The sequence below is a fragment of the Lissotriton vulgaris genome, chromosome 2_2, assembly GCF_964263255.1.
Source record: "Lissotriton vulgaris chromosome 2_2, aLisVul1.2, whole genome shotgun sequence".
Classification (NCBI taxonomy): domain Eukaryota; kingdom Metazoa; phylum Chordata; class Amphibia; order Caudata; family Salamandridae; genus Lissotriton; species Lissotriton vulgaris.
In genome coordinates, this window is record NC_141688.1 from 32,066,396 (window position 1) to 32,091,610 (window position 25,215).

The 25,215-nt window shown below is 46.9% G+C and overlaps 1 protein-coding gene across 4 annotated transcripts in view; it reads left to right on the plus strand.

Moving 5' to 3' along the window:
- The window catches only part of PARP6 (poly(ADP-ribose) polymerase family member 6), a 332,536-nt gene that overhangs the window by 71,140 nt on the left and 236,181 nt on the right, over positions 1-25,215 (plus strand). For all 4 annotated transcript variants that reach the window (XM_086959240.1, XM_086959241.1, XM_086959238.1 and 1 more), the window contains exons 2-3: positions 1,844-2,011; positions 15,679-15,756. In XM_086959240.1, the coding sequence (XP_086815366.1) occupies positions 2,009-2,011; positions 15,679-15,756 (81 nt within the window). In that variant the 5' untranslated portion in view covers positions 1,844-2,008. The remainder of the gene's footprint in view (positions 1-1,843; positions 2,012-15,678; positions 15,757-25,215) is intronic.

Below are 25,215 nucleotides of genomic sequence, written 5' to 3' on the forward strand. Positions count from 1 at the left end.
CCTTTGTATTTTATGGAATAGTAACTATGCTGCTAACTTTGTTCCTTATAATATGTTTGCTTGTATTAGCTAAGATACTGCGCTTGAGAACATTGCATTAGAAATAAACATTTCAAACTTGCACGTGTCCTCATTTACTCCTCTTTCTGGATTGGTATGTTAGTATAACGAAAGAGTGTTCATGTGTTCCACGTTACCTGAGGTGTTCTACGTCCATGTTCTGGGTTGTCTAAATCATTGGGGGTGTGTAAGAACCAATGAGACACTCATTGCTAGTCGGGTAGGGGATTTTGGATACTAAGGTGAGTTTTGGCACACCCTAATTCACTGAGGTTCCAAGTCTCTGTGTAAGAGCAGGATCCCTGTGACACCACGTTGCCTGTATGTCTGAGCTGGTGTCTGGAGTGCTGATAGTGAATGTTTAATGGAAGGTTGGTGTGTGGTCTGAATTAAAAGCCGGGAGATAGGGGCAGTTGGAGGGAGGGTGTCGCCCTGACAGAACCTACCTGTTGTTGCTGTAACCTAGCGACCTATTATGGAATAAATGACTTACCTTCTACTCACATGGCTCCAGACTCTAGCATCCAGGGCCAGTGCTAGGCATGGGCAATGTACAGCTGCCCAGGGCCGCACACTCAGCCCACCAAAATGGGACTGCGACACAGGCAGGCAACAGCACAATGATCCTCTTGTGCCCCCGCAGATCCAATTAAGAGAAAGGCCTTGCATTGCAATTGGGCCCACTGGAGGGGGTCACCTCCCCTGGGCTTCTAAGCAATGATATAGCATGGGGAGAACTGGCAGAGGGGGGAGGTTCCTATTTCCTACAATCCTAGTAGCAAGGAGACACATTAAGCAAGTTTGTCCGTGCATCAGGCTTCCTGACTCGCTGCCCATGCAGAAGCACCACAGCACACCCATTATCCCGCAGTTTAGCTTTCTCTGATGAAAAGCAACGCTGACACCTTTAGCCCTGCATGAACTGTAAAAGAGGTGCTTGTAGGTGGCTGAGATAGGGAGCTGCAGCCCAGGAGGACTCTGCACAAAGCAGCTTCAGGAGCAGGGTCTTCTTTTGTGTTGAAAACAACCCTGAGTGTGTCTCTTTGTATGCAACTTAGAGGGGCCTCAAACATTCCCTTTCCACCTGGGGCTCCAAAAATCCTGAGTGTATGCATATGTTTTTTTATCAAAGGCCCAGCCCATTAACTACAACATCTTGTTATTTGTTATCCCTCTGTTTCTGTTATCTTTTTAGCTCAAAGAAAAGTTTATTAGGATAACCAAATAATGGCAGCATAATATACAAAGAGAAAACAACAGGAGTAGCATGGATATTAACTGAGGACATTATAAAAAGTATGATCTGTTTCTGTTATCTAACCTTCCACTTCCCACGCTGTTTCCTTCTTGTTGCTGAAGACAGACTGGGCTATAGGGTAATCGACAGGTTTCCTGACATGTTGATGTCTCCGAAGGGCCATAGCCTGTCTGACGTTGTGTGACTGACGGAAAATCTGATTTAACAGAGATTAGCCCGACTCATTTAGCTCTCTCTGCTATTCGTTGCTTCACTCCTGTCTTCCCTTTTGTGTCTTCTCGCCTGTGTCCCTGCTTCCCCCATCTTCTCTCACTCTGCCTCTCCCTTCCAGTGTGTATATTCTGTGTGTGATTGGTCCCCTTTTTCCGAAGATACTGTCTCTGTTCTCCAGTCGCTGTCATCCTATCCGAAGCTTCAATGATTTGTTTTGTTTCTTCATAAAAGGCGGGCGTGTGATTTCCAAGTATTGGTTCAAGAGCTGCTCCTGGAAAGGGTGATGTAACCAGAATCGCGTCTTCTTTACAGGATAGTGCGTGGTTGCCACGGAGACGGTGGACATCGCCAGAGCCCAGTCCGACCTTGCACGCCCGGAGCTGCCTGATGCCTGCCTCAGCCTTGTTAGCCTTGCTGGTAGCATGGAGGCCCGCGGCCTAGCCTTGTCCAGGGAGCGCCTCTAACTCTCCAGCGCCAATGGTGAGTCTGCGCAGCAGCCACTCCACTCACAGCTTCCGGCGGAACCAAACTTTCGCATTTGCTCTCACAAAATGTCTCCTCTTACTCCTCATTCTCCATTTCTACGCTCCTCTCACATCAGTGCTGTCTATACACTTCTGTCACAAGCTGCTCTCCCTTCCTCTCTCCTGCTACCTGTCCTCATTCCACACTCGCTGCGAACCCTCTCTCCCCAGCTCACAATCCGCCTGTGGATTCCCTGTTGCACTTAGTTCACTCTCCTTTCATCTTACTTTCACTCCGGTCTCACTTTTTTTCTCGTCGGTGCTCACTCACCGTGCACCCTCTCTCATCCTGTGGTATCCTGGCTGTGATGCATCTATCCAGCTCCATGGCAACTGGAAGCAACTGGAAGATGGCGCTCTCACTCTTCCTTCACTCTCCCTTTATCTGACTTCCACCCGGGTTTCCGGTCACTATTATCTGAAAGTCCTTCTTTCCCTCGCGGTCTGTATCCTTCTCTCTTGCACTCACTCAATTCCCCCACCCTGTCACGTATTCTCATCTCAGAGTCAGCCACTCTTATCTCTTCTCATCCAGACCTCCCTCCTTTCTCGTTCTCTGTACTTCCAACTCTGTCCTCTCTCCCTCTCACTGTCATTGCTTCCATCTCACTCATCTATGTGATACCATCGCCCTAAGAGCAATTGTCTCTCCCACTCAGTCCCGCCTTCTTTCCCAGTCCATCTCACCCAGCCATCACTCATTTCCTCTTACAACCTGTACTTGCATCTTCCTTTTCACACCCACCTCTCTTCTTCTTCAGCTGAACCAGTTCTTGTGTCTTCCATCAGACACTCGACCCGCTCTTCTCCCCTTTCACAAATGGCCTTCTTTCCTTCACCCTCAAGCAATCAACCCTCCTTCTCACTCCTCTCCCTTCCTCCCATCCTCACCTCACTCCTTCATACACACACCTAGTTCTCACTGCATCATATTGTCTAGCTTCTCTTCCTCCTTCATTTCTTCATTCCACTGTCCTCGCCCTTTTATGCCCTCCATCAATCTCAGACCTGTCTTGTAATCTGCTCTGTCTTGTTTGCACACTCACTTTTATGTCTTCTTTTATAATTACTAAGCCCCCTTCCGTGTTACACTCAATATTTGCTTTCTCCATCTTACTCTCAATCCTGCAACCTTAAATATCATACTGACTTTTCGTTCCTTCTCTATCGACCCTACCTAATGTGCATATGTCTGATATATTTATAAGCTATTGGATGAAGCAAAAGTGTCTGTGCAGGTATAATGAACCTGCATGTGGGCCGTGTTAGATGTGATGGAGTTGGCCCTTTGACTTTGGAAGGTTTCACTACCTGTATAGTTATTGGTTTAGGTAACACTGCCTTCTCCTGAAGCCCAGTGTGGGTCAATTTAAGAGACAAATGCATAGAAGACTGTGGGGGGCAAATTGTTCCCTGGAACTCAAGGTGTATGAAGACTGGAAAACGTCAGCACGCCTGTTAGGGAATTCCTCCATGAATATAATATCTTGAGCACATACTAATCCCCATGCCCATTACCTTCTTGTAAGTCTTCCTCGCCACATGACTAATGAAGTGAGCTTCAGCTCCACACCAGAACCCTCCAAAGCAAAAAGTTAGCCTCCCATTCCTTCCCAATATGGCCAACCCATTTCACCCTTGACCTCTATAAGAGGCGGGCCGGCCCAACTCTTCAGCCTGTTTTTTTGGTTCTGCGACGATTGCTCTCCAGATGCGCCGTCAGGTAAGTGGTTGGTTCCTGCAGTAGCAGGTTCATGGGTCTGTGATTGGCGGTCCTGCTCTAGCGAACCCTAGGATCTGGGACCGCTCCCCCCTTTCTTCCCCAGGTTTTCTGGTAGGGCCAGTTAGGCTCTGCCTTAGCGAGCCACGGGTCTACAGGGCTGGGGGCGGCCGGGGTGGCCTGGGGCTCATTGTACAGCCCCCTTTCTTTTTTATCTTCATCTCCCCAGCTGTCTCGGTTGGTCTCTGTGGGGTCTGGGGGCGCTTCTCCCCGAGTCTTTGTTTTTTTCCCGGTGGGGGGAAGCGTCCAGATGACTGCCGGCAATTGATCTGGCATGGAGCGGGCTAGCGATCTGTGCATCGTGACCGCGCCCCCAATCGTTTGCATGGCACCCTGGTGGCCCAGAAGGGCTCTTTCTTCCAGCCTCGCTTGGCTCCACGCGGCCCGCCAGCCCAGCTGGGGAAGTGTGGCGGCGGGCTGCGGTGCTTTGCATCTATGTCTCTTGCGCTTACCGGCTTTGAGGGAGTCAGGTCCTCGTCACGGCTGGCGCCCGCTTCTCTGGCCCCTCCGGTGAGTGTCTTCGCAGCTCTGGTGCTCGTTGATGGATTGGCCTCGGGGTCTGACCCGTCCTCCGGGGGTGGGGTCAAGCGCGTGTTCTCGCGCGGCCTGGTGCTGCCAGTCCGGCTAGGCTGCATCAGCTGTGGTTTTTCGCCCGGTTCAGTCTATTTCTTCCGGCTCGGACTCGGTGGGGGCATTCTCTTGTTGCTGTTCCCCGTGTTGTGCTGATTTGTGCATGTGCTCTGCTTTTTGTGACCATGGAGCAGGGGGATGCCCCGGTTGAGGCTGTTTCCGGCTCCCAAGCTCCTGTTGAGTCTCTGTCCTTCCAGTCCATCAAGAAGATGATCCAGGCTGCAGTGTCGGCTGCCTTGGCTCATCGTGATGGGGGGGAAGGGTCCTTCTTCCCCAAAACGTCCTCGCATGGACCCCCCTCCGGTGTCTGATGCAGAGGGGGAAGAGGAGGACTTCCGGGGGCGCTATGTCCAGGGTCAGGAACTGCATGATGTGCTCCAGCACATCAAGGAGAACTTGGCTTTTTCGTCTCCAGAGGCGGGGGAGCTCTTGGAGAACTTCTTCTTGAAGTACCATCGCAAGGAGCCTGAGTCACTTCCTCTTCATTCCTCCGTGAAGAAGGTGATCGAGGGTGAATAGTTGGGGCTGGATAAACAGGCCTTCCCAAGGTACCTGGCCAAGTATTACACCATACAGGACTTTGCCAAGGATTTTCCTCCATCCGTGAAGGTGGACTCTCTTATGGCAGGGCTGGCCTCGCAGGGCTCCATCATTTCCAAAGACACCTCTCCTTCGGATCTGGTTGACAGGCGGGTGGAGGCTACTGCCAAGCATGCCTACTCGTCGGCCAATTTTCCCATCCACGCCTCGGCCTACCTGTCGTACACGGTGCAATCCTTGTTGAAAGATTTCCAATCCTTGGCGGAGTTGCTGGACCAGGGAGCTGATGTGGTTCCAACCCTGGCTCTGATGGAGCAGCAAACTCGCCTGCTGTCGTACATTTCATTTGACACTTTGGGTGCCGTGGCTGGTGGCTCTGCTATTCAGGTCCGACGTTAAATCTGGTTGCACCACTGGAAGGCGGAGGCTGCCCAAAAGGCTCTGCTGATAAGGATCCCCTTCTCGGGGACGAAACTGTTCAGATCACCTTTGGAGAACATGGTTAAGAAGTCGGCTGAGGACCGTAAGCTGCTGGCTACCATCAAGTCTTTCAAGGGCCGCCTCTCTGGCCCTAAGAGGGCGTTTTCCACCTCAACTGCGGCTCGGGGCAGTGGGCCCTTTTCGAGGTAGAGGTCCTGGCCGGGTCACCCCTTTCTTCTCCAAATCCTGGTCTCAGCCTCCTGCTTCCACCTCCGCTCCCAAAACCTGACTATCTTCTGGCATCGCCCAGCGGTGTCCCGGTGGGCGGACGCCTTCGCCACTTCATCTTGGTGTGGAATTACTCTGTCTCGGATCTTTGGGCTCTACGGATAGTGAGGGAAGGTCTGTTCATCTCCTTCAGCTCCCCTCCTGTAGACGCTTTCCGCTGCCTTCCTCTCTGGTCAAATGGATGCCATTGCTGGCCGGCATCCAGGATATACTCGGCAAGGGAGCCATCTGGCCTGTGCCACCATCGCAGAGGGGATGCAGCGTCCATTCCATCCTATTCCTGGTAAGGAAGGTGTCTGGGGATTTTCGACCAGTCTTGGACTTAGAGCAGTTTCATTCTTTCATTCCCCACACTAAGTTCAAGATGCTTTCTCTGCAGGAGATGCTGCCGCTTCTGGTCCAGGGGAAGGTGGTCGCTTCTCTGGACCTGCTGGATGCATACCTCCATGTGCCTGTCCATCCGGCCTCTCAGCATTTCCTCCGGTTCTGTGTGGGGGACAGCCACTACCAATTCCAGGTACTTCCTTTTGGTTTATCATCTGCCCAGAGGGTGTTCACCAACATCCTGGCTCCCTTAGTGGGTATTCTTAACTGGGAGGGGATCAGGGTGTTTTCATATCTGGATGTCTGGCTAATTTCTGCCTCTACTTTTTCCACGGGGAGGCTGCACATCAGAAGGGTCTGCGAGGTTCTCACCACCCACGGCTTCCTGATCAACCTGAGGAAGTCCCACCTGTCGCCCACCCAGGACTTGGTCTTCATTGGGGGTCAGTTAGACATGCTCCAGGGGAGGGTGTTCTTGCCCCAGGAACACTGTGACATCTTGTGGCGGGATATGGGTGCTCGTCTGGGTCAGGATTTCGCTCCTGTGAATCTGTGGTTGTGGGTTCAGGGGTTAATGTCAGCCACCATCAATGTTCTCCACTGGGCTTGCCTCCATTTGTACCCGTTGGTCAATCACCTTCTGTCACTCTGGGATCCCTGCTCGGGGGAATATGAGATTATGGTCCTGGTGTTGCCGCAGATTCGGTCCCACCTGGACTGGTGGTTAGTGGAGTCCCACCTCTCCAAGGGTCTTCCTTTCCTGGTCTCCCCATCCTGGGTGGTCACAACCGATGCCAGTCACCTCGCCTGGGTCGTTGGCTCCGTCTTCAGTCTCAGTGCTCCTCCAACTTGTGCGAGTTGAAGGTCGTCCTGCTGGCCTGCCGGGAGTTTGCTCCCTCTCTCCAGGGTCAGAACGTCTTGGTTCACACGGACCACCAGGTGGTGAGGGGTTACAACAACCATCAGGGTTGTAGCCGGGTGCACTCCCTCTGGTTGCTGACCCAGGAGCTGATGTCCCGGGTGGAGGCAACGGTCCTGTCTCTTAGGACAGTGTATCTCCCGAGGTCGGAGAATGTGGTGGCGGACCATCTGAGTTGGGTGTTCCCTCCTATGTCAGCCCCCTCCCTGTAGCCGTCGGTTTTTCAGTGCCTGGTGGACCGGTTTAGCTTTCCCCGTGTGTCCCTGTTCGCGGACGAGGGTAATGCTCTCCTTCCCTGCTTCTGCACTCTCCATCCGTGTCCGGGGTTTTGGCGGGTGGATGCTCTATCGTTCCCTTGGCCTCGGGGTGTCATGTATGCCTTTCCCCCTTTTCCCTTGATTCCTTGGGTCCTCTTCAAGATCCATCTGGACAAGGCCTTGGTGGTCTTGGTGGTTCCCGGTTGGGTTCGCTGCCCCTGGTAACCTCTCCTGTGCGATCTAGCGGTTCGGGACTGTTGGCCGATTCCGGATCTCCCGTTCCCGTTGCGGGGCCCTCCGCTACCCGGGCCGATGTTGCGCCGGCTCCACTTTCAGGCTTCACTCTTGAGCGTGTGACCTTGTTGACTCAGGGGTGTACTTCGGGGGTGGTGGACTTGCTGCAGGGTTCTCGGAGGTCTTCCACCTTGCTGTCCTATTCCCGCCACTGGTCCTCTTTTTCCCGTTGGTGCAGGCTTCAGGGGTCTGACCCTGTATCGGTGGACCCCATCAGTGTCCTGGATTTCCTGGCTGAAGGTTTTCCCTGGGTTTGGCACCCTCCACTCGGAGGGCGCAGTGGGCTGCCCTATAGGTTTTCCGCAGTCCTGGCCTGGATGGGCTGGACTCCTTGGTTGCTCGCTTGTTGCGGAGCTGTTTCCTGGGGCGGCCTAAGGCTATTTGCCTGGCTCCCCCTTGGGATCTGCCTTTGGTGTTGCTGGCCCTCCAGGAGACTCCCTTTGAGCCCCTGCACTCAGTGGAACTTAAATTCCTCACCTTCAAGGTGGTTTTCTTGGTGGCCATTGTCTCTGCTGGTCGGATGGGTGAGATGGGGTCTTTTCTTCTGTCACCTCTGTTCTTGCATGTTCTGCCGGACTGTCTGGTCCTGCGTCCTGACCCTCGTTTTCTGCTCAAGGTCCCCTCTCTTGTGAACCACTTTCGTGAGGTGTCCCTGCCTTCTTTTCCTCCTGGGCCAGGTGCTCTCTGTCCTTGCTGGATGTCCGGCGTTTGGTGGAGGTTTACCTGGGCCGCACGTCCGCTTTTTGTCAGTTTGTTTGTGTCCTTTGGTCCGGTTCGTTCTGGTCACAAACCCTCTGTCTCCACCATGAGTCGGTGGCTTAAGCAGGCTATCCTGCTGGTCTACGAGTCCCAGAGTTCTGCGCTCCTGGGGGATGTGCAGGGTCGTTCCACTTGGAGGGTCTCGGTGTTGTGAGTTTCTTTTAAGGGTGTGTCCTTTGAGGAAGTCTGCAGGGCAGCGACTTGGTTGTCTCCGCACATGTTCATAGAGCACTACCGGGTGGTCCCCCTCCTGGGGTTTTTGCGGGGGCTGTTCTGGGTGCTGGGTCTGCCGTCCCCTGATTGGCTCCATTGTTGGGCAGTATTTTCTCCTGTTTGTTTTGTACACTGAATAAAGGCTGTGTTTTGTTATCAGATCCTCCTTGTTGGTGGATTTTCTTGTGTACTATGAAGCCTCTTGGCTTGGGTATATGCTCACTTAGTTAGTCATGTGGCAAGGAAGATTACGAGGAGGTAATGCCCCGGTTACTTACCGGTAATCTACATTACTCCGAGTATAGTCTTCCTCGACACTTGAGTTCCCATCCCTCCCTCCCTGTCTGGCTATCGGCTTCACGTTTATGCTTGGTAGTTTCAGGCTGAAGGGTTGGGCCAGGGTGAAATGGGCTGTCCATATTGGGAAGGGATGGGGGGGCATGGGAGGCTAACTTTTGCTTGGTAGGGTTCTGGTGTGGAGCTGAAGCTCACTTCGTTAGTCATGTGGCGAGGAAGACTACACTCGGAGTAATGAAGATTACCGGTAAGTAACCGGGGCATTAATGCTCCTCACACAGCTCTCTAACCCTCTCGTGCCTAAATGAAAACACCAGATTCCATCCCTGCATTGCCCCTACAGAATTCCTCCTGATATAATAGCATTTATCAGAACACTCGCTATGCATGTGAGTCTCACGACCCCCTCACAACTTTCCCTCTAGCAATACACTGCCTCTCCAGCCATGGATGACCTCCCCATGTCTTGCTTAAAGACACAAGTTCACACTTCTCTCTGCAGATGGTGAAAATCCTGAACCCTCAGCCATTTTCATATATGTAAAACACTTCCAGTGCCCTTAAATGGGTCATTGACACTGCTACATCAGCGTACTTCGAAGAAAGCATCACGTCTCTTCTTTCCCACACTCCACAGCTATCCCGGAAACATCAGCTTTCTACAGCCATCCCCCCAAACACATCACCCTGACACAGACTTACTTGCCTCACTGCTGTTGATCTGTTTCCTGATTCTTCTCTAAGATCACTCTCCGAAGGAAACCTCTTAGTATTCCCCTCACCACCTCTTTGACACTCAGACACTACTCCCCTGTCCACTACAGGCTGCCAGCCCCACCATCTTCTCACCTACAGCTTCCTGGTGTTAATTCCCATTCTCAAGCCCTCAGCATTGCTTCTGCTCCTGTTGACCCTTCCAGGCTCTAAACCATCACACCTCTGCCCTTCCTTTAGTCTGTTCCTGCTTCACCCTTATTTTAACCAATATCTCCTCATGAAAACCTATCATTTTTGTTTAAAATTGTTAATAGCTTAAATAAGCCTACATCCGATCCCTACGCTCTTTCCAAGTGCAGACCTGTGCCTTAACTTCTACTGGGTTTTGTGTAATTCATCTAAAAAACACCCTCTCACTTGTACGTAAACTCATCACGTCTGCTCATTATTATTCTCCTTGACCCACATAAAGTTGTATTACAGAAAATCACACTGCTAGCTGCTAGATGTCACAGCTGTTGTCATTGCTAGGATACTGCTGAACTTGTTTTTATCCTTTGTTTCTACTCATTCATTCTCCCTATTTTCCTCCCTTCTTATCAGCTATATCACTACCCCTGGAGTACTTCAACGCTTCATCCTTGGTGCCTTCCTAATTTCTATTAATGTTAGTAACATCATCACTCTCTTTAGTTCCTTATACCATTTGTGTGGTGTGGACGCACAACTTTCCTTTCTTTATGCTCTTTTTCATTTCGCCTCCAGTCACGCCTGCCTGACAGCCATTTGACAATAGATGGCTCTTTGCTCTCTCTTGCCTGACTTCTGTGAAACCTAGATCAGTCGTCGTTCCTAACATTTTGACTACTGAGGACCCTGTTAAATCACAGCTGGAAGACACAGCCCCCACATCAATCCGGTTTTTTACAGTTTGTACCTCAACAATAATACACAAAGTGCACACTATAGGAACTCAGCACACCTACGTTTCTCTAGAACTGTATGTTTAAATATGACAGCTACTGCACACTGGTACAAGACCCACATCGTATTGACAAATAAATAGGTATTCGTGTGAAAATACAGCTCTCAACAGATGTGGTGGGACAGAAGTAGTAACCAGATCGTCATTGGCCTCAGACAGCCGCCGGGTGGAGCGTAAGCCTGATATTGTTCACGGTGGAGACCATCCAAGGTCTTTGTGTGAAAAGGGTTGGACATTGTTAGCATAATATCTAGAAGACCAGGTGCTCATTATGCCATAGTCCGTACTGCCTACTGGGAAGTGGTATGCATCCTGAAGGGGCCTTCTGGCTAGTCTACCTATGTGTATTTGCATAGACCATTGAGTGCTTAGAACTCTGGCCCTGTAAGTGTGCAGATAAGTATGATTTTCTAGAAAATCATAAGTAGTTCAAAATAGTTTTTAGGCAGAAGCTGATTGCTGCTTCAGTTTGGGGTATGTTTGAATGCCCACAGTGATTGTGCTCCATCCTGAGCTAGCAATGAGATTCTGAGTGCCAGTGTACCAATTTTAAGATCTGTCCTCGCTTTGATAGTCCGTGAATGGTCCACATCAAATGCCAGGCAGTCTGTCTTCCACAAAGAGAAGATGTAACAAATATTTGCTTGTAGAACCCATTGAAGGTAGGACAGATGACAGTCTGCAGGGCCTCTACACAACATACTATCATTAGCAAGCTTAGGCCAAGCTGACAAGAGTACCTCACCACCACATGAGAGTGAGGCAGAAGAAAACACAGAACTATGAGAAGCAGACGCGTCTAGCACCATCAATTCTCGATTGTCCGATCAATATTGGTATTGAGAATTGTCAGGCTTCTAGATAAATACAAAAGACAAAAAAAAGAGTGGGAGGAGTGGGACAGTAGATGGAGGATGACCACCTGTTTTTATGGTTTAACACCATTACCTCTGTTATGGTGCACAGACAAAATATCGACTCCAAAATATCGACTGGACATAATATCGACTTTTAAATATAGACTGGACAAAATATCGACTGGACATAATATCGACAACAAAAATATCGTTTTTATGGTAAGTGAAGTAATATCGACTGTATAAAATATAGATAGCAAAAATATCGAATTTTTAATAATATATAATATTTTATAGTGTATTTTTATGTAATAATATGTGTGAAAAGTGTGTATTAATGTTATAAATAATTGTATTAAAAGAATTTTGTTTTTATAATAATTGCGTAATGTAATTCTATAGCGGGTTGTGGGTTTATAGGGGAATAGGGTGGGAAGTAATTTAATTATAATTAATTAAATATGTAAATTAATTAATTGATATTAATTTAAAATTAATTGTAAATTAATTTATATGTGTTAATTAATTTAATAGTAATTGCAAATTAATTAATAATAATTGATTAATTGGTAAATATGTAAATTTTACTAATTTAATGTAGTAGCGGGTTGTGGGATTATAGGGGAATAGGGTGGGAAGTAATTTAATTAATAATAATTAAATATGTTAATATATTTATTGATAGTAATTAGTAAATAATTGATAATTAATTTATATGTGTTAATTATTAAATAGTAATTGTTAATAATTTTATATTAATTGATTAATTTGTTAATATGTGATTTTTACAAATTTAATTATTACAACTACGCTTTCCAACGCTTTCCCTACTGTTGCACCCACTAGAGTGGGAATAGTAATTTTAACCCCTACGCTATCCAACACTTTCCCTACTGTTGCACCCACTGGAGTGGGAATAGTAATTTTAACCCCTACGCTATCCAACGCTTTCCCTACTGTTGCACCCACTGGAGTTGGAATAGTAATTTTAACCCCTACGCTATCCAACGCTTTCCCTACTGTTGCACCCACTGGAGTGGGAATAGTAATTTTAACTCCTACGCTATCCAACGCTTTCCCTACTGTTGCACCCACTGGAGTTGGAATAGTAATTTTAACCCCTACGCTATCCAACGCTTTCCCTACTGTTGCACCCACTGGAGTTGGAATAGTAATTTTAACCCCTACGCTATCCAACGCTTTCCCTACTGTTGCACCCACTGGAGTGGGAATAGTAATTTTAACCCCTACGCTATCCAACGCTTTCCCTACTGTTGCATCCCACTGGAGTTGGAATAGTAATTTTAACCCCTACGCTATCCAACGCTTTCCCTACTGTTGCACCCACTGGAGTTGGAATAGTAATTTTAACCCCTACGCTATCCAACACTTTCCCTACTGTTGCACCCACTGGAGTTGGAATAGTAATTTTAACCCCTACGCTATCCAACGCTTTCCCTACTGTTGCACCCACTGGAGTTGGAATAGTAATTTTAACCCCTACGCTATCCAACGCTTTCCCTACTGTTGCACCCACTGGAGTTGGAATAGTAATTTTAACCCCTACGCTATCCAACGCTTTCCCTACGCTTGCACTCTTTGGAGTGGGAATAGTATTTTTTAAACTTCTGGTATTGTACGGTAATATAATCGTATCTTATTTAATTATAGATATGTTACTATATATATATGTTTTAACAAATATGATTGTAAAAAATTATTTTTATAAATTTTATTTATTATTTAATTATTATAAGTTAATTTAAGTATTTTTAAGTATATTTTAGTAATTACAATTTAATATTAATTTAATTTAACACTGTTTTTAATAAAGTCGATATTTTTTACAACTATATTATTGTAAACAATATTTTGTACTCGATATTTTTGTACTTACCTGTTTGTAGATACAAACTCGATATTTTGACTGTCGATATTTTGTCCACGATATTTCTGCAAGTCGATATTTTGTCCCTCGATATTATTTCAGTGATCCCTCTGTTATGTGTGCAATACATTTTAAGCCACTAAACCTCAGCCTTATACTCATATCCCAACAAATTACCTTTTTCTTAAATAGACACATTATGAACACTGCCGGATAAAGTGTTTTCAGTCCTCTGAAAGTAAGCATTCCCAATATTTCTGAGGGTTAATGGTCCCTTACATATACTTGCGTAATATAATCATTTTTCAAACACATGCACAGTAAAAAGGCTATCGCGGATCCTGCTGGAAAGTATTGATCACTTAGGCTATAAGCGCAATAGATTCCGGGCACACGGTCCTTGCTTCATCCATGCCGGTTAATCTCTCTCTAAAATTGGATTCTAGGTAGTTCATTTCCGGTGACACTCAGAGCAGCTGTCTTCCATTTCACACTCAGTACTGCGCCTTGCCATCTTACACTTGCCTCTATTTCTCAGTTAGCCAGGCTCTTATACTTCACCCTATTTACACCCACGTAGGTCCTCCTTACGAGTTTTGTTGTACTTTGGTGCAGAGATACCAGGGCCGAATTTAAAATTACTGGTCAATATCTGCACACCAAAATTCTCTCTTAAAATGGAAAATAACAGCTCAGACCTGGAGTTACTGGGTTCTTCACAAAGCAGTTTCTCTTCATTTGAGCAAAGAAAAACCTGCTTACACATTTTTCCTGCTCTGAACAGGAGGAAAGTTTTCGGGGTGGTGTCTATGAGGGTGTAGTCAACTCAACTCAGTCTTGCACTCTCTTATCTCATTTTCTCTCTCTTGCACTCTTCTTCCCTTTCTCATCCCTCCTACATTCCATTCATCCCATTCCTTTTCACTCAGTGCTCTTTTACTGGGTCGTCACTCTTCCCATAGCACACTCAGACTAGCCCCTCGCGCCTTACCTCCTTAACGCCAGCCATCTCATAAATACCCACCCTTGAACTTCTGTCCTTGTACCTGACACATGGGCCATCATTAAGTGTTGGGGATGGGATGGGTTTGTTGGGGGCACCAAACTGTTTCAGACAGTTCCCAGTGGCCTGGTGTCCACGCACCCTGAATTACCTTGTTTTGCACCTGTGGAACCCACTGGGGCTTTAGGGGCAGCTGTGAGTAGAGGTTCAGGCCAGCCTCCAACTCAGCCTCACCATTAAGCTATGGAGAGCATTCAGCTCCAGAGGCTGCCTTGGTACTACAATCCTTTCCAGCCCACTCCCCAGTACAGCAATCTGCTATGAAGAGCCCGCAGCCCCATACCACCTGCTCAAAGCAGTATGTCAATGGAAATGTTGGCCTGCCCAGAATCATACAAATCTGCAAAAAAACGTTATTCTTCTTTTCAGGAGGTTTAGCTTGTGATCCCTTTAAATCACTGGGAAATAATGAACCGAATTGTTAATTTCAGCTCAGGTGTTTCACCAGGGAGTTAACAGGACCTTGTAGTGAGGCCCTTAATCCTCTCTGTTTCTACCTAATCCTAACCCTATCCCTTCCTTCTCATACTATGCCCTTTCCACTCACACTGTTCTCTTCTTTCATTTAACATCATTCTATCTCATATTATGCCCTCTCTCCTTTCATCTAAATTTCAGCCATCTCCTTCCAGCTCGCATTCATCTTCCTGCATCTCGTAATCCCACTGTCCTTCTATTTTGCACGCATTCCTCTCCCATGTCATATTCAGTCCTGGCTCCTGTCTTGTCACACTTGGTTTTCTGTGCCTCCTTCTTACGCTCTACCATCTCTCTTTCTTTGATACTCTCAATTCTTTCTCTCTACTTATCTGCAGTCTGTGCTTTCTTTTAACACTTTGCCTTCTTACCTTCAGTCTCACACTCAGTCCCTTGTACTTCTCTTTCACATTGTCTCTCTTCTTACCTCTCATGTTCTTTTCTTTCTTCTTCTGCCTCTCAAAACGTGCTACACTCATTGAGGTTGCAAGACATCACAGTGAGTTAAGCATTTACTGTTGATATTTGCTGTGTCTCAGAGTTACAGTTTAATTCTTGAAAAGGCCAAATCCTCCTTTTCACCCTTCCTAGGTCAATTGACTATAATTCAGTTGGTAAATGTATTTTCCTGATATTTAGAGCTGGTACTTATAATATTAAGGCATAACACAACTGCAATCGAAATAGCTGGATAAAAGACATAGGGCCTGATTTCTAGCTTGGCAAATGGTTTGCTCTGCCAGAAACACGACGGATATCATGCCCGCATTATTACAAGTGCATTCGTGCTGAGTAACCTGTCCACAAACTCTAAATGAGGATCTACTTCTTATTATTCACCCTTCTCCGTACCAAGGATGAGACGACCCTCTGCAGATGTAAGGCAGCATTTAATTGTGTCTTCCTCTTTCGCAGGACATCAAAGGTCAGTGCTGGACTGATGATGATTCCGAAGGAGAAAATGAATCTGAAGAGTTTCTTTATGGCGTCCAGGTAGGTCCTTCTGAAATGTTTTATTTACTTTAGTCTTCGTCAGCAGCTTACTGTCTTCATAGCTGATTTTCTTGTTTTACCTAAACTGGACCATATATTTTATATATTAGATTATTATGACTTTTCTTTCTTTCACTCCAAAGTAAAAACAAAGTAGGAAGATACCACTCCTGAGCACATGTATCAGGGTTTTCAGGTCCTTTTCCACAAACCCTGGGGCAGCAGGGAGGTACCCAGTTATATATATGGTTACTACTGTTATTTTGAAGTGTGGTTGTATTCTAGGTTCATATAATGCACATTAACCTACCAACAAGTGGATGTGTTTGAACTGAACCCTATTCAATGGAAATGAATGTTGTGAATGCTGACCATCAGTAAGGGCAGAGAGACTTGTGATGACACTGACCCAAAACCCAACATTTCTAAATTAGATGACACCTTAGATTGTTTCTTCTGCCGTCAGGTTTGGATGCATAAGTGCTGTCAGTGGAGATCATTTATGAGCAGGGTTTACACATCTTGGATACTTCAAGGCTCGCGGTGGAGCATATGAGAAAAACGACATAAACATAATGCAACCTGTATTTATAGCTTTCTTCATATCTGAAGTGTCACCCTCAGTAAGTATGGATAGATGCCCTCAAGATGTGTATTGTGTGTTGTCCACAGAACAGCATTGCCACTCAGTGTTAGGTTTGTCATCAGTTAATTGTGAAGACAGTGTAAGTGTAAAGAGAAACGTTCTGTTGTGTTATAGGCACTGGTATAGGGACTGGAGTTGAGCTTTAATCCTCCGAAAGTGTGCAAAAGTGTCCGGCTGCCAAATCGGAAAATTTGAATACTCCGGAGTGCAAAACTTAATGGTGGAGAAAAAGAAAAATGATAGTTGAGGAATTAATTGGGTAGTTTACTGAATCGGCTAAGGAAGACCACAAGGGATCGTAGGGCGAGGCCAAAGTTCATCTTTCTACAGCATTAGAATGGCACAGACATGAGGACATGGAGTGGGACACTGATATATCACTTTATATATCACAACCTGAGGATACACAGGATCCTTTCCCAAGGAACAGGACAGACAGGTATGCATAGACTACCGTCCGAGGATTACAAATTCTAGGAATAATACTTATCTGCGTCTGGTGGAACAGGCTTCTGTATGGGGTTTTGCTTGGAAAGGACAAAGAGGACTTTTTTCGTTAGTGTAAATCCTCACCCATGTCTTGACGACATTTTTTATTATTTTGAAGCTGCCACATGGTCTGCACACAAGTTCTTGCATCTTTAACACCATCACTACTGCAGCAATTCCCCTCCTGTGCTGAAGAACTTAGAAAACAATGCAATCATGACGAGCTCACTTCGTTATGAGCGTACGAGAGGTGTACCTCATGACGAGCTGAGCTCGTCATGAGCAACGAAGGGGTTAAGACACCAGCGACGGTAAATTGTTGATACCAAGTAATAAGAGGAAATATTTTCATACGCAGCCACATGCATTTACCTTGGAACCAATGCAGGGTAATTTAGTTTTATTGTACAACTGCACAGAAAAGGTCAGTCTTTTCAAGATTCATACAGGACTCCCTTCAGACATCGAGAGCAAGAAAACTGCTGCACCAGGGAAACAGTTTGAGTCACAAGCAGTTACAGGATGGAATTGGGTAGGAATGTTTAACTTTAGTACTAGCCAATTACGGGAAGACTTAGAAGATTTGCTACAGTGTCTCTCAGAAGACCTTAAGTAAATATGTCAACCTATCATAAAAGAGGTAAGGATCGTTTTCAACACCTGCCTTAAGGTTGCCTTCGATTCAACAAAGACACGCTTGGGGGAGGAGCCAGGACGGCGGCCAAGATGGCCGCTCGGACGCCCAGCTCCGCCGCTCGCCCTCGTCTCCCATGATTTCTTGCCCGCGATCCTGCACCCCAGCCGCGGCTTTGTTCAGGGGAACAGTAGCGGAGCCCGACCGTGCAACTCCGGTCCGCACATCGCCCCGGATGGCTTGGAAACGTCGTCCGGAAGTCTTCGGCCCTCAGTCCGGATAAGCCGGGACCTCGGGCTGCAGTATGGCCGCCTCACAGTGGATAAACAATGGCCTCCATCGGCCATGATGGTCCGGAGCCCCGGAGGTGAAACCGAAACCACCCTGCCGCAGACATTGAGTGCACTCGCAGCGCCGGACCCACTGCTTGCATGCTAAAGCCTCTTGATTGGTGTTCCTCACTACGGGGACGACACGCTGCGAGGCAGAATCTATTGCCGGGTCAGATTGTAATCGAACTGCGGTAAGGGGTGCGTGCTGCTGTGGCTGACTGGGGCTCGACTGTGACCCTCTGGGACTCTCCTGCGACCTGCACGTTCTTTGCTAAATTTGAACTGCTACTGCGGCGGCTCTATCTTTGTTCTTTGAGCCCTGAGGTCCCGGTTGATTGCCTGGGGTGTAATGGCGCCTACAGTGAGAGATGTTTTGTTGGCCATCCATGACCTGCACGCTGCCCTAAAAGATCTGGGGACGACTGTACGCCCTGCGCAGCTGATGCCTTCTCCTTTTGTGGCGCACCAAGTCGCGGATGCGTGCAGCAAAGAGTGTCTGCCCTCCTTATCCCCGACGACCGCAGTGGTTGACTTTCAGGAGTGTGTGCCGCCGGATGGGAAGTCTGGGGACCATTATGCCTGGGATGATGTGCCTACGACCCTCTTCGATCTACTACCGGCTCCTTTGTTTCCCGATCATGGGCGCCATGCACCACCGCGGACTACTGGGATGCCTTGGAGAGTTGTCCCTTTGCTACTAATGTGGTTTTTGCTGGGGATTTATGTGGCCTCAACTGATACTTTTGGTACACTGCGTCTCACTGCGCACGGATTGGGTGGCATCAGGGCTGGACTGGCCATAGCGGGCACCGGGCAATCCCCCGGTGCGCCGCACGGGTGGGGTCTGGTTTTGGGCCCCTAGGGGTCGTTTTTGTTACAGGGCCGTTTTTGCAGCATAGCTGCAAAATCGGCCCTGTAACAAAATCGGCCGAAAACCGGCCCCGGCAAAGAGCTCAGCGGCACCTCCAACCCACCTGAGTGAGGAGGGGGGCCCGGCCGAGGACTTTGCCAGGGCCGGTTGTGGTTCCCAGTCCGGCCCTGGGTGGCATGCTGACTTTTATCCGGTCTGGTCAGGGCTGACCGCTGCTTCGACATCTCCTGAGTGACCTTGGTGCCGAAACGGAACGCTGTTCGAATTGGAGACTTCCTACGGCTGGGATGATCATACACTGTTGCCTACGCTCCCTCTTAGTGGACTTCCGCTTTTTGGGGGTGGGAGGACTGGGGGTGAGTATGGGGCTGGAGCTACGACCCTCCTCCGTTCTTTCCCGCTTTGGGGTCTTCTTGGGGCGACAGGCATGCCTATTGGGGGGGGTGGGCCGCGGCCTTCCGCTGGTATGCAGGGTGGGGGGATGGGATGTGTTTTATGTTCTTCTTTGTTTCTATGGCCCTCTTTCTTTTTCTTCTCTTCTTCTGTTTCTTTTCTTCTTATATACCTTTTTGCTTAATTTGGGGTCGGGGACCAGTGTTATTGGGGAGTTTACTGTATCGTGTCATTATGTGACATAGCTGTTGGTCCTAGTTCCTTGATGGTGGGAAACTGCGTTCTGACAAATGCCTTCCTTTATCATGCCTCCCGCTATGTGCTCCTTTAATGATGATTGCTCTCCTGTTCAGTGATTAGCTCCAACTCTCTTCGTTGTTTTATAAAATTGTACTCGACAAAATCATAAAATTAAACCTTTTTTATCCTTTTGCTATGGTTCTATGTTCCACACGATAATGTACGCTCAGAGACTGCTTTAACGGCGTACTGTCCCCTTATTTCCTTTTTATCCTTTCGTCATATGTCATAGCGGCCGGCCCCGAGGGGTTGTAGGCAGACGCTGTGTACTGTGCATTTTACAAATAAAGGTTTTTAAAAAAAAAAAAAAAAAACAAAGACACGCTTTAGGCAGATATCAATGGGTTGGTGCTGAGACTTTGTTCTTTACTGTTTAATTATGGCCTCTGTCCACATGTTTAAATCCACATGCATAAAATGCTATTCAAAGGTGAAAACCTATTAGCAAAGTGGGTAGATGATACACTGGGAAGGATCATGAAAGAATCAGAAACAGCTAAAGCGTTGGGCATTTTTGACCAAAGCCCCATTATCATCGAAGATTCGATTTGTACATAGGGTATCATCGGCACCATCATACACAAATTTACCAACAGAAGCGTGAACCTGTCTGCAGTCAAGACCCATCAATACCTAGCAGTAGCACACTTCCACCTAACTGTTCACTTTTAAAGCTAATGCAGCAGTTGAGGCTAGAGTTTCAGGAGTTCTGGCCCCCTGGAAACAGTGATGAGACAGCCTTCGTTCTCAGTGACTATACTACTCCCAGCTGGGAAGGTCGAGGTGATTCCATTACAAGCAGTAGGAGATAACGACAGATAAGAGAGTGCAACAGACCATACATCACCTTTTTGTGCATCAGATTTGTTAGACTTGGCACCATTGGCGTTCCCTCTTCCATTTTGTTTGCTGTTGCCTCCTGTGTTTTGCTGGTCTAGATGCTTTGGGCACTTTGCCACTGCTGTTCAGTGCCAAAGTGCAAGTGCTACCTGTTGTAAATTGTTGTTATGGATTAGTGATTCCATGACTGGTTATTTGATTTACTTGTCAGACCCTAGTACAGTGCACCGTGTGTGGCCAGGGCCTGTACATCAAATGCTGCTGGTGAGCCAGCAGCACTGATTGTGCTACCCACAGAAGCAACCTGTAAAATGTGGCTTAGGCCTTCCATTGCAGAGCCTGTGTGCAGTATGGGATTGCCATGTCGACTTGGCAAGTGCACAGACTTGCTAGTCCCCAAACCTTCCCTTCTCTGCATGTTAGTCACCCCTAAGAGAGACCTAAGGTACCGCTGTGAGCAGGGCGTATTATATGTGAAAGGTAGGACATGCCAATTTAGTTTTTCACTATTGCAAGGTTATCTATTTCATAGGCCACTTTGCTTATAACATCTTATAAACATAACTGACCCTGGGAACAAGATAGAAACATGCAGTTTAGTATTCCTAAACTCGAAATGTTAAAATGCATCTTTTAGTGTGGGTGATTTTTACATTCTGTGTTTGAAAATGCCACTTTTAGAAAGTAGGTATTTTATTGCCTAACCGTCCAGGGTGCCTCTGCTATGTTTGTGTATTGCATGTCTAGATATTTCCTGCCAGCGCCAAGATGCTCCTTGGAGTGAACGTCGTGCTTTATAAAAACACACACAAAAAAAATTCTGACTTTTGAATGACAGGGGCTGGAGGAGGGCAGCGGCTCCGGCAGTCTGATGAGTAAGGGCTGGGTTGAATGGACCTGGTTTGAATTTAGAAAAGGGGAAGGAGATTTCCTTTCACCTGACTGGGACAGGTCTGCTTTCAACAATAAACTAGTGTGGGAGCACACTGCTTCACCTCCCAGAAGAGTCGCCCCTAGGCATCATGGTAGATACAGTTCAGTTCGCCAAGCGAGTACACTTGGAAAGTCTCTTGAGTGTTTCACCAGGTGGGTGCAGAATAGTGCTGGCCATCTCTGGACATGTGTTTCTGGATTATTATCCGTCATCAGCAGAGATTAGGCAAAATTATTTGGGGTTGCTGAGCAGGCTGCTGTATTCTTGGATCGCAGTATCTCTCCAGCCGCGCAGGTGCCTCTCCACGAGCTCATCAGCTCAAAGCGGCTTGAGGGAGCCTTCAAACAAGAAACTGGTGTGGGAGCACACTGCTTCACCACCCAGCTGAGTCGCCCCTAGGCATCATGGTAGATGCAGTTCAGTTAGGCAAGCGAGTACACTTGGAAAGTCTCTTGAGTGTTTCACCAGGTGGGTGCAGATTAGTGCTGGCCATCTCTGGACACGTGTTTCTAGATTATTCTCCGTCATCAGCAGAGATTAGGCAAAATTATTTGGGGTTGCTGAGCAGGCTGCCGTATTCTTGGTTCGCAGTATCTCTCCAAGCGTGCAGGTGCCTCTCCACGAGCTCGTCAGCTCAAAGCGGCTCGAGGGAGTCTTCAAACAAGAAACTGGTGTGGGAGCACACTGCTTAACCTCCCAGCAGAGTCGCCCCTAGTAATTCTCACTGAGGGCAACAGTGTGATGCAATATATGTTAGTTTCTAAAATAAAAGGTCACCTGATATTGGGACCATGTGTTGTAAACATTTCTGTTCAATGATGTTCTCGATTTATAGACAAACTTACAGACATGCCCGTGATTCTGCTGTTTTGGAGCATCTATAGAACACACTATACATTATTTTCCTAGGCATATCCTCTTTTCCTGAAAACACTGACATAGTTCTAACCCAACCCTAGTGGAGTCCCTAAGGTCGGTCCCCAGCTTGTCTCTTACAAGCCTCCTCTGGTCTGAAATCACGCTTGTCCAGCATACTGTCAATTGTTTGAGAGTGAACAATGTTCATATGTGTCAAGCTAAAATCAGTATTCAAATGTCGGGTAGAAAGAGTTTAACCATGTCACTCTGAGAAATATATGAGATCAAAGATGTTTTGAGCAGATAATGGGAGTTTATTGTTCATTACATAGGATCTGTAAAGGAATTTGGTATTACGTTCTGTCTATGAGTGATGTAAGCCAGTACACTGTAAAAGAGTTTTGTGGTTGTTAGTGTGATACAATGAGGCAGAAGAAAGAAAGAGACGATACCAAGAATGAAAAAGCATTATGTTGATTGATATGATTTGCAGTATGAACGGGAATGCTTAGGCCTCTTTTTTAAGTTACTTCATCCACCAATGTGGGTCTTGACATCTTTCAGCTTTAAAATCAATGACGTGGCATGGACTTTCATTACGGCATGTGTATAATATAAACATCACGTGCAAATGAAAATTTGGGCATCAACAGCAGTAAATTCTGGTCAATGTTCAAGTCATGAGTTTGCTCAGCATAAATAATGCATGGTGCAAAAACATCTTAGCTTAAAGATACCTATGGGGTAGCTGGAATTTGCGTTGCACAATTGTCCTTTGTTGTGGTGTGCTTGAAGACTACGACCTCTATTACAAGTGCCCAAGTAATCCTGATGCAGCCAGTATCACTAGTGTTGAGACGGGAAGTTCCCCGTGTAGGGGCATGTAATCCTCCCCCTAGTAACCCGACTGCATGTGAAACAAGTATGCTGACTTTTTATGTCTAGTAAAGTAATCTAGCAAGTGTGCTAAGGACAAGACCGTTCAATAGTAAAGTCAAGGTCCAGAACACCAAGTGTGCCGTCTTTTATGACATGGGACTACTGTCGAGCTCTTGGCTGCTATGTTATAGCGATTTGTAAAGATTAATAGACCTCATTCATGTAAAAGTTTTGCTTTGTATAACACCCATACACTTGCACTGACATTCCATGCATGTGTGTCGAGTGCGTGTATACATTGTTTATGTGAGGACATACAGGACAGTAAAATTGTGTGCAATGTGTGTATCTTTGCTTCCCCAGACAGTGGTAGTGTATTGCTGTATTCTTGAAACTAAAGAGGGTAGAAACAGACAAGAAAGTGATGGAGGATAGACGAGACTGACCTTAGAAATGCTATAAGGACCTTTTAGCAAAGGATTACTGATTAGACTCTCCTGAGCACTGCCATTTGGTGGATGGTAGGGCAACAGAGGTGTCAGCAGATTCTGTTGTTCTACCTCTTTCCTGCCAGCACTCCCTCCATGAGAAGCCTTTGACTTATACCTGTCATTATCTAGAGGGGCAAGTGCGGAAAGCCTATTCTGTGCCCAGTTGGCAGTGCCGTAGTAGGACAGACCCTAGCATACTTGTGGCAAATTACCCTAGCCACCATGGTTGAGGCCCAGTAGCCCTTATCTTCCGTGTGGACCCCGAAAGCTGTCTAACAATGTGTTACTGGCTACATCGGGATTCCAAGTGATTCAGAAATACTGCCACCATCCCTGATGTTACCCTTGAAACTCCTGGATATTTTGGCTGAAAAAATCAAAAATATCCAAGTTGGCTAAGAAAAGCAATATCGGTGCAGTAATACAAAGTTCTCTGGTTATTCCAAACTTGGCTGTGCGCACCCTGTAATTGCCCAGGAATTCCCATCCCGAAATTGCCATTGCACCAGTATCGATTGCTCTATGTGTGAAATTATTGCTTTAAAACTCCGATGCACTTGTTATTGGACCTTGTGTGCCATGTAAATAGTGCACTCTAAAAGGCACGTTGCACCCATCACAAAATAGCGACTCCCTGCACAGTGTTATGGCTCTTCGGATCTCTCTGTTCTTGCAGTAGCCCAAGAGGCTCAGGTCTAATTTCTGGCTGCAATGAGCAAGCAAGCGTGACTCGGTTTCACTGCCTCAGCATATCTGTTCCAAGATCTGTCTGGATGTTTGCCTACCTCGGGACGTGCTTGATTTGTTTTGGGCCAAATCAAATCCTGATGACCACCTGAGCCAATAGCTGTCTAGAAGCAGAAGAAGGGATTCCATTTTAGAGTCTCCTGTGGAAAATAGCTTCTCTTGACCAATTAGTGGATTCCCGTTCCTTCTTTTGTAGAGATATGCCTTGCACTGTATTCTTGGGAGTTACGTGCTTGGGGTTGAAGACCTCACCATTGGCTTTGGATTCTTGCCAGTGCTTCTCAAATTGGATTGAGTTGCTTATGTTTATTTTTTCCATAAACAAAGGTGTACCACTTGCTCTGAGAGACTGCCTGATTTTACTGCTCTCGAACTGTGGGACCACGTCTTGTACAATGGAGCCACCTGCCGCCATGACCTGCCCCAGAAGAAAATCAGTCATGATGATAAACATCAAGACCCAGCTGACAAGTGTGGAGCATGCTGTAAAGATGTTTGCCACTGAGGAGCCATGAAGACCTTGCTGTCCTGCTGGTTGTGACTGAATAGCGGACATCTAGACAACCAGAGAATGTTCAGAAGTCTTCGCTCATTTCACCTGTGAGGAGCCTGCTCAGCCCCTAACCCATCTGACATTGTCGTTTCCATCCAGAGGACTCCATAGATGATTCCATTCCGTGTTTTCTTTCCATTCCTGACTTTTGGGCAGAAAGGCATGCATCGAAATAAGTTGAACACAGAGAGAAGTGTGGTAAACACAGAAGATCAGGCATAGATTGAGGGAAATGGAACATGCCACTAAATAAAGTGGTTAGAGAAATGGTGCATAATAATATCTTCACAAAAGGAACATTCCCTTCAATCTTTCAGAACTATATACGAAACATATCTGTATCCTGTATGCCTAATATACAAGAATTTATCACTAGTAGGAAAGCCAGACTCTTTTGTTTATTACTATATTCATTTTACTTGATTTCAGTTGTGCTCTCATTTTGCACACAGTAGTAACCCAAGTACAACTGCTTTTATCCACCTGTTTTTC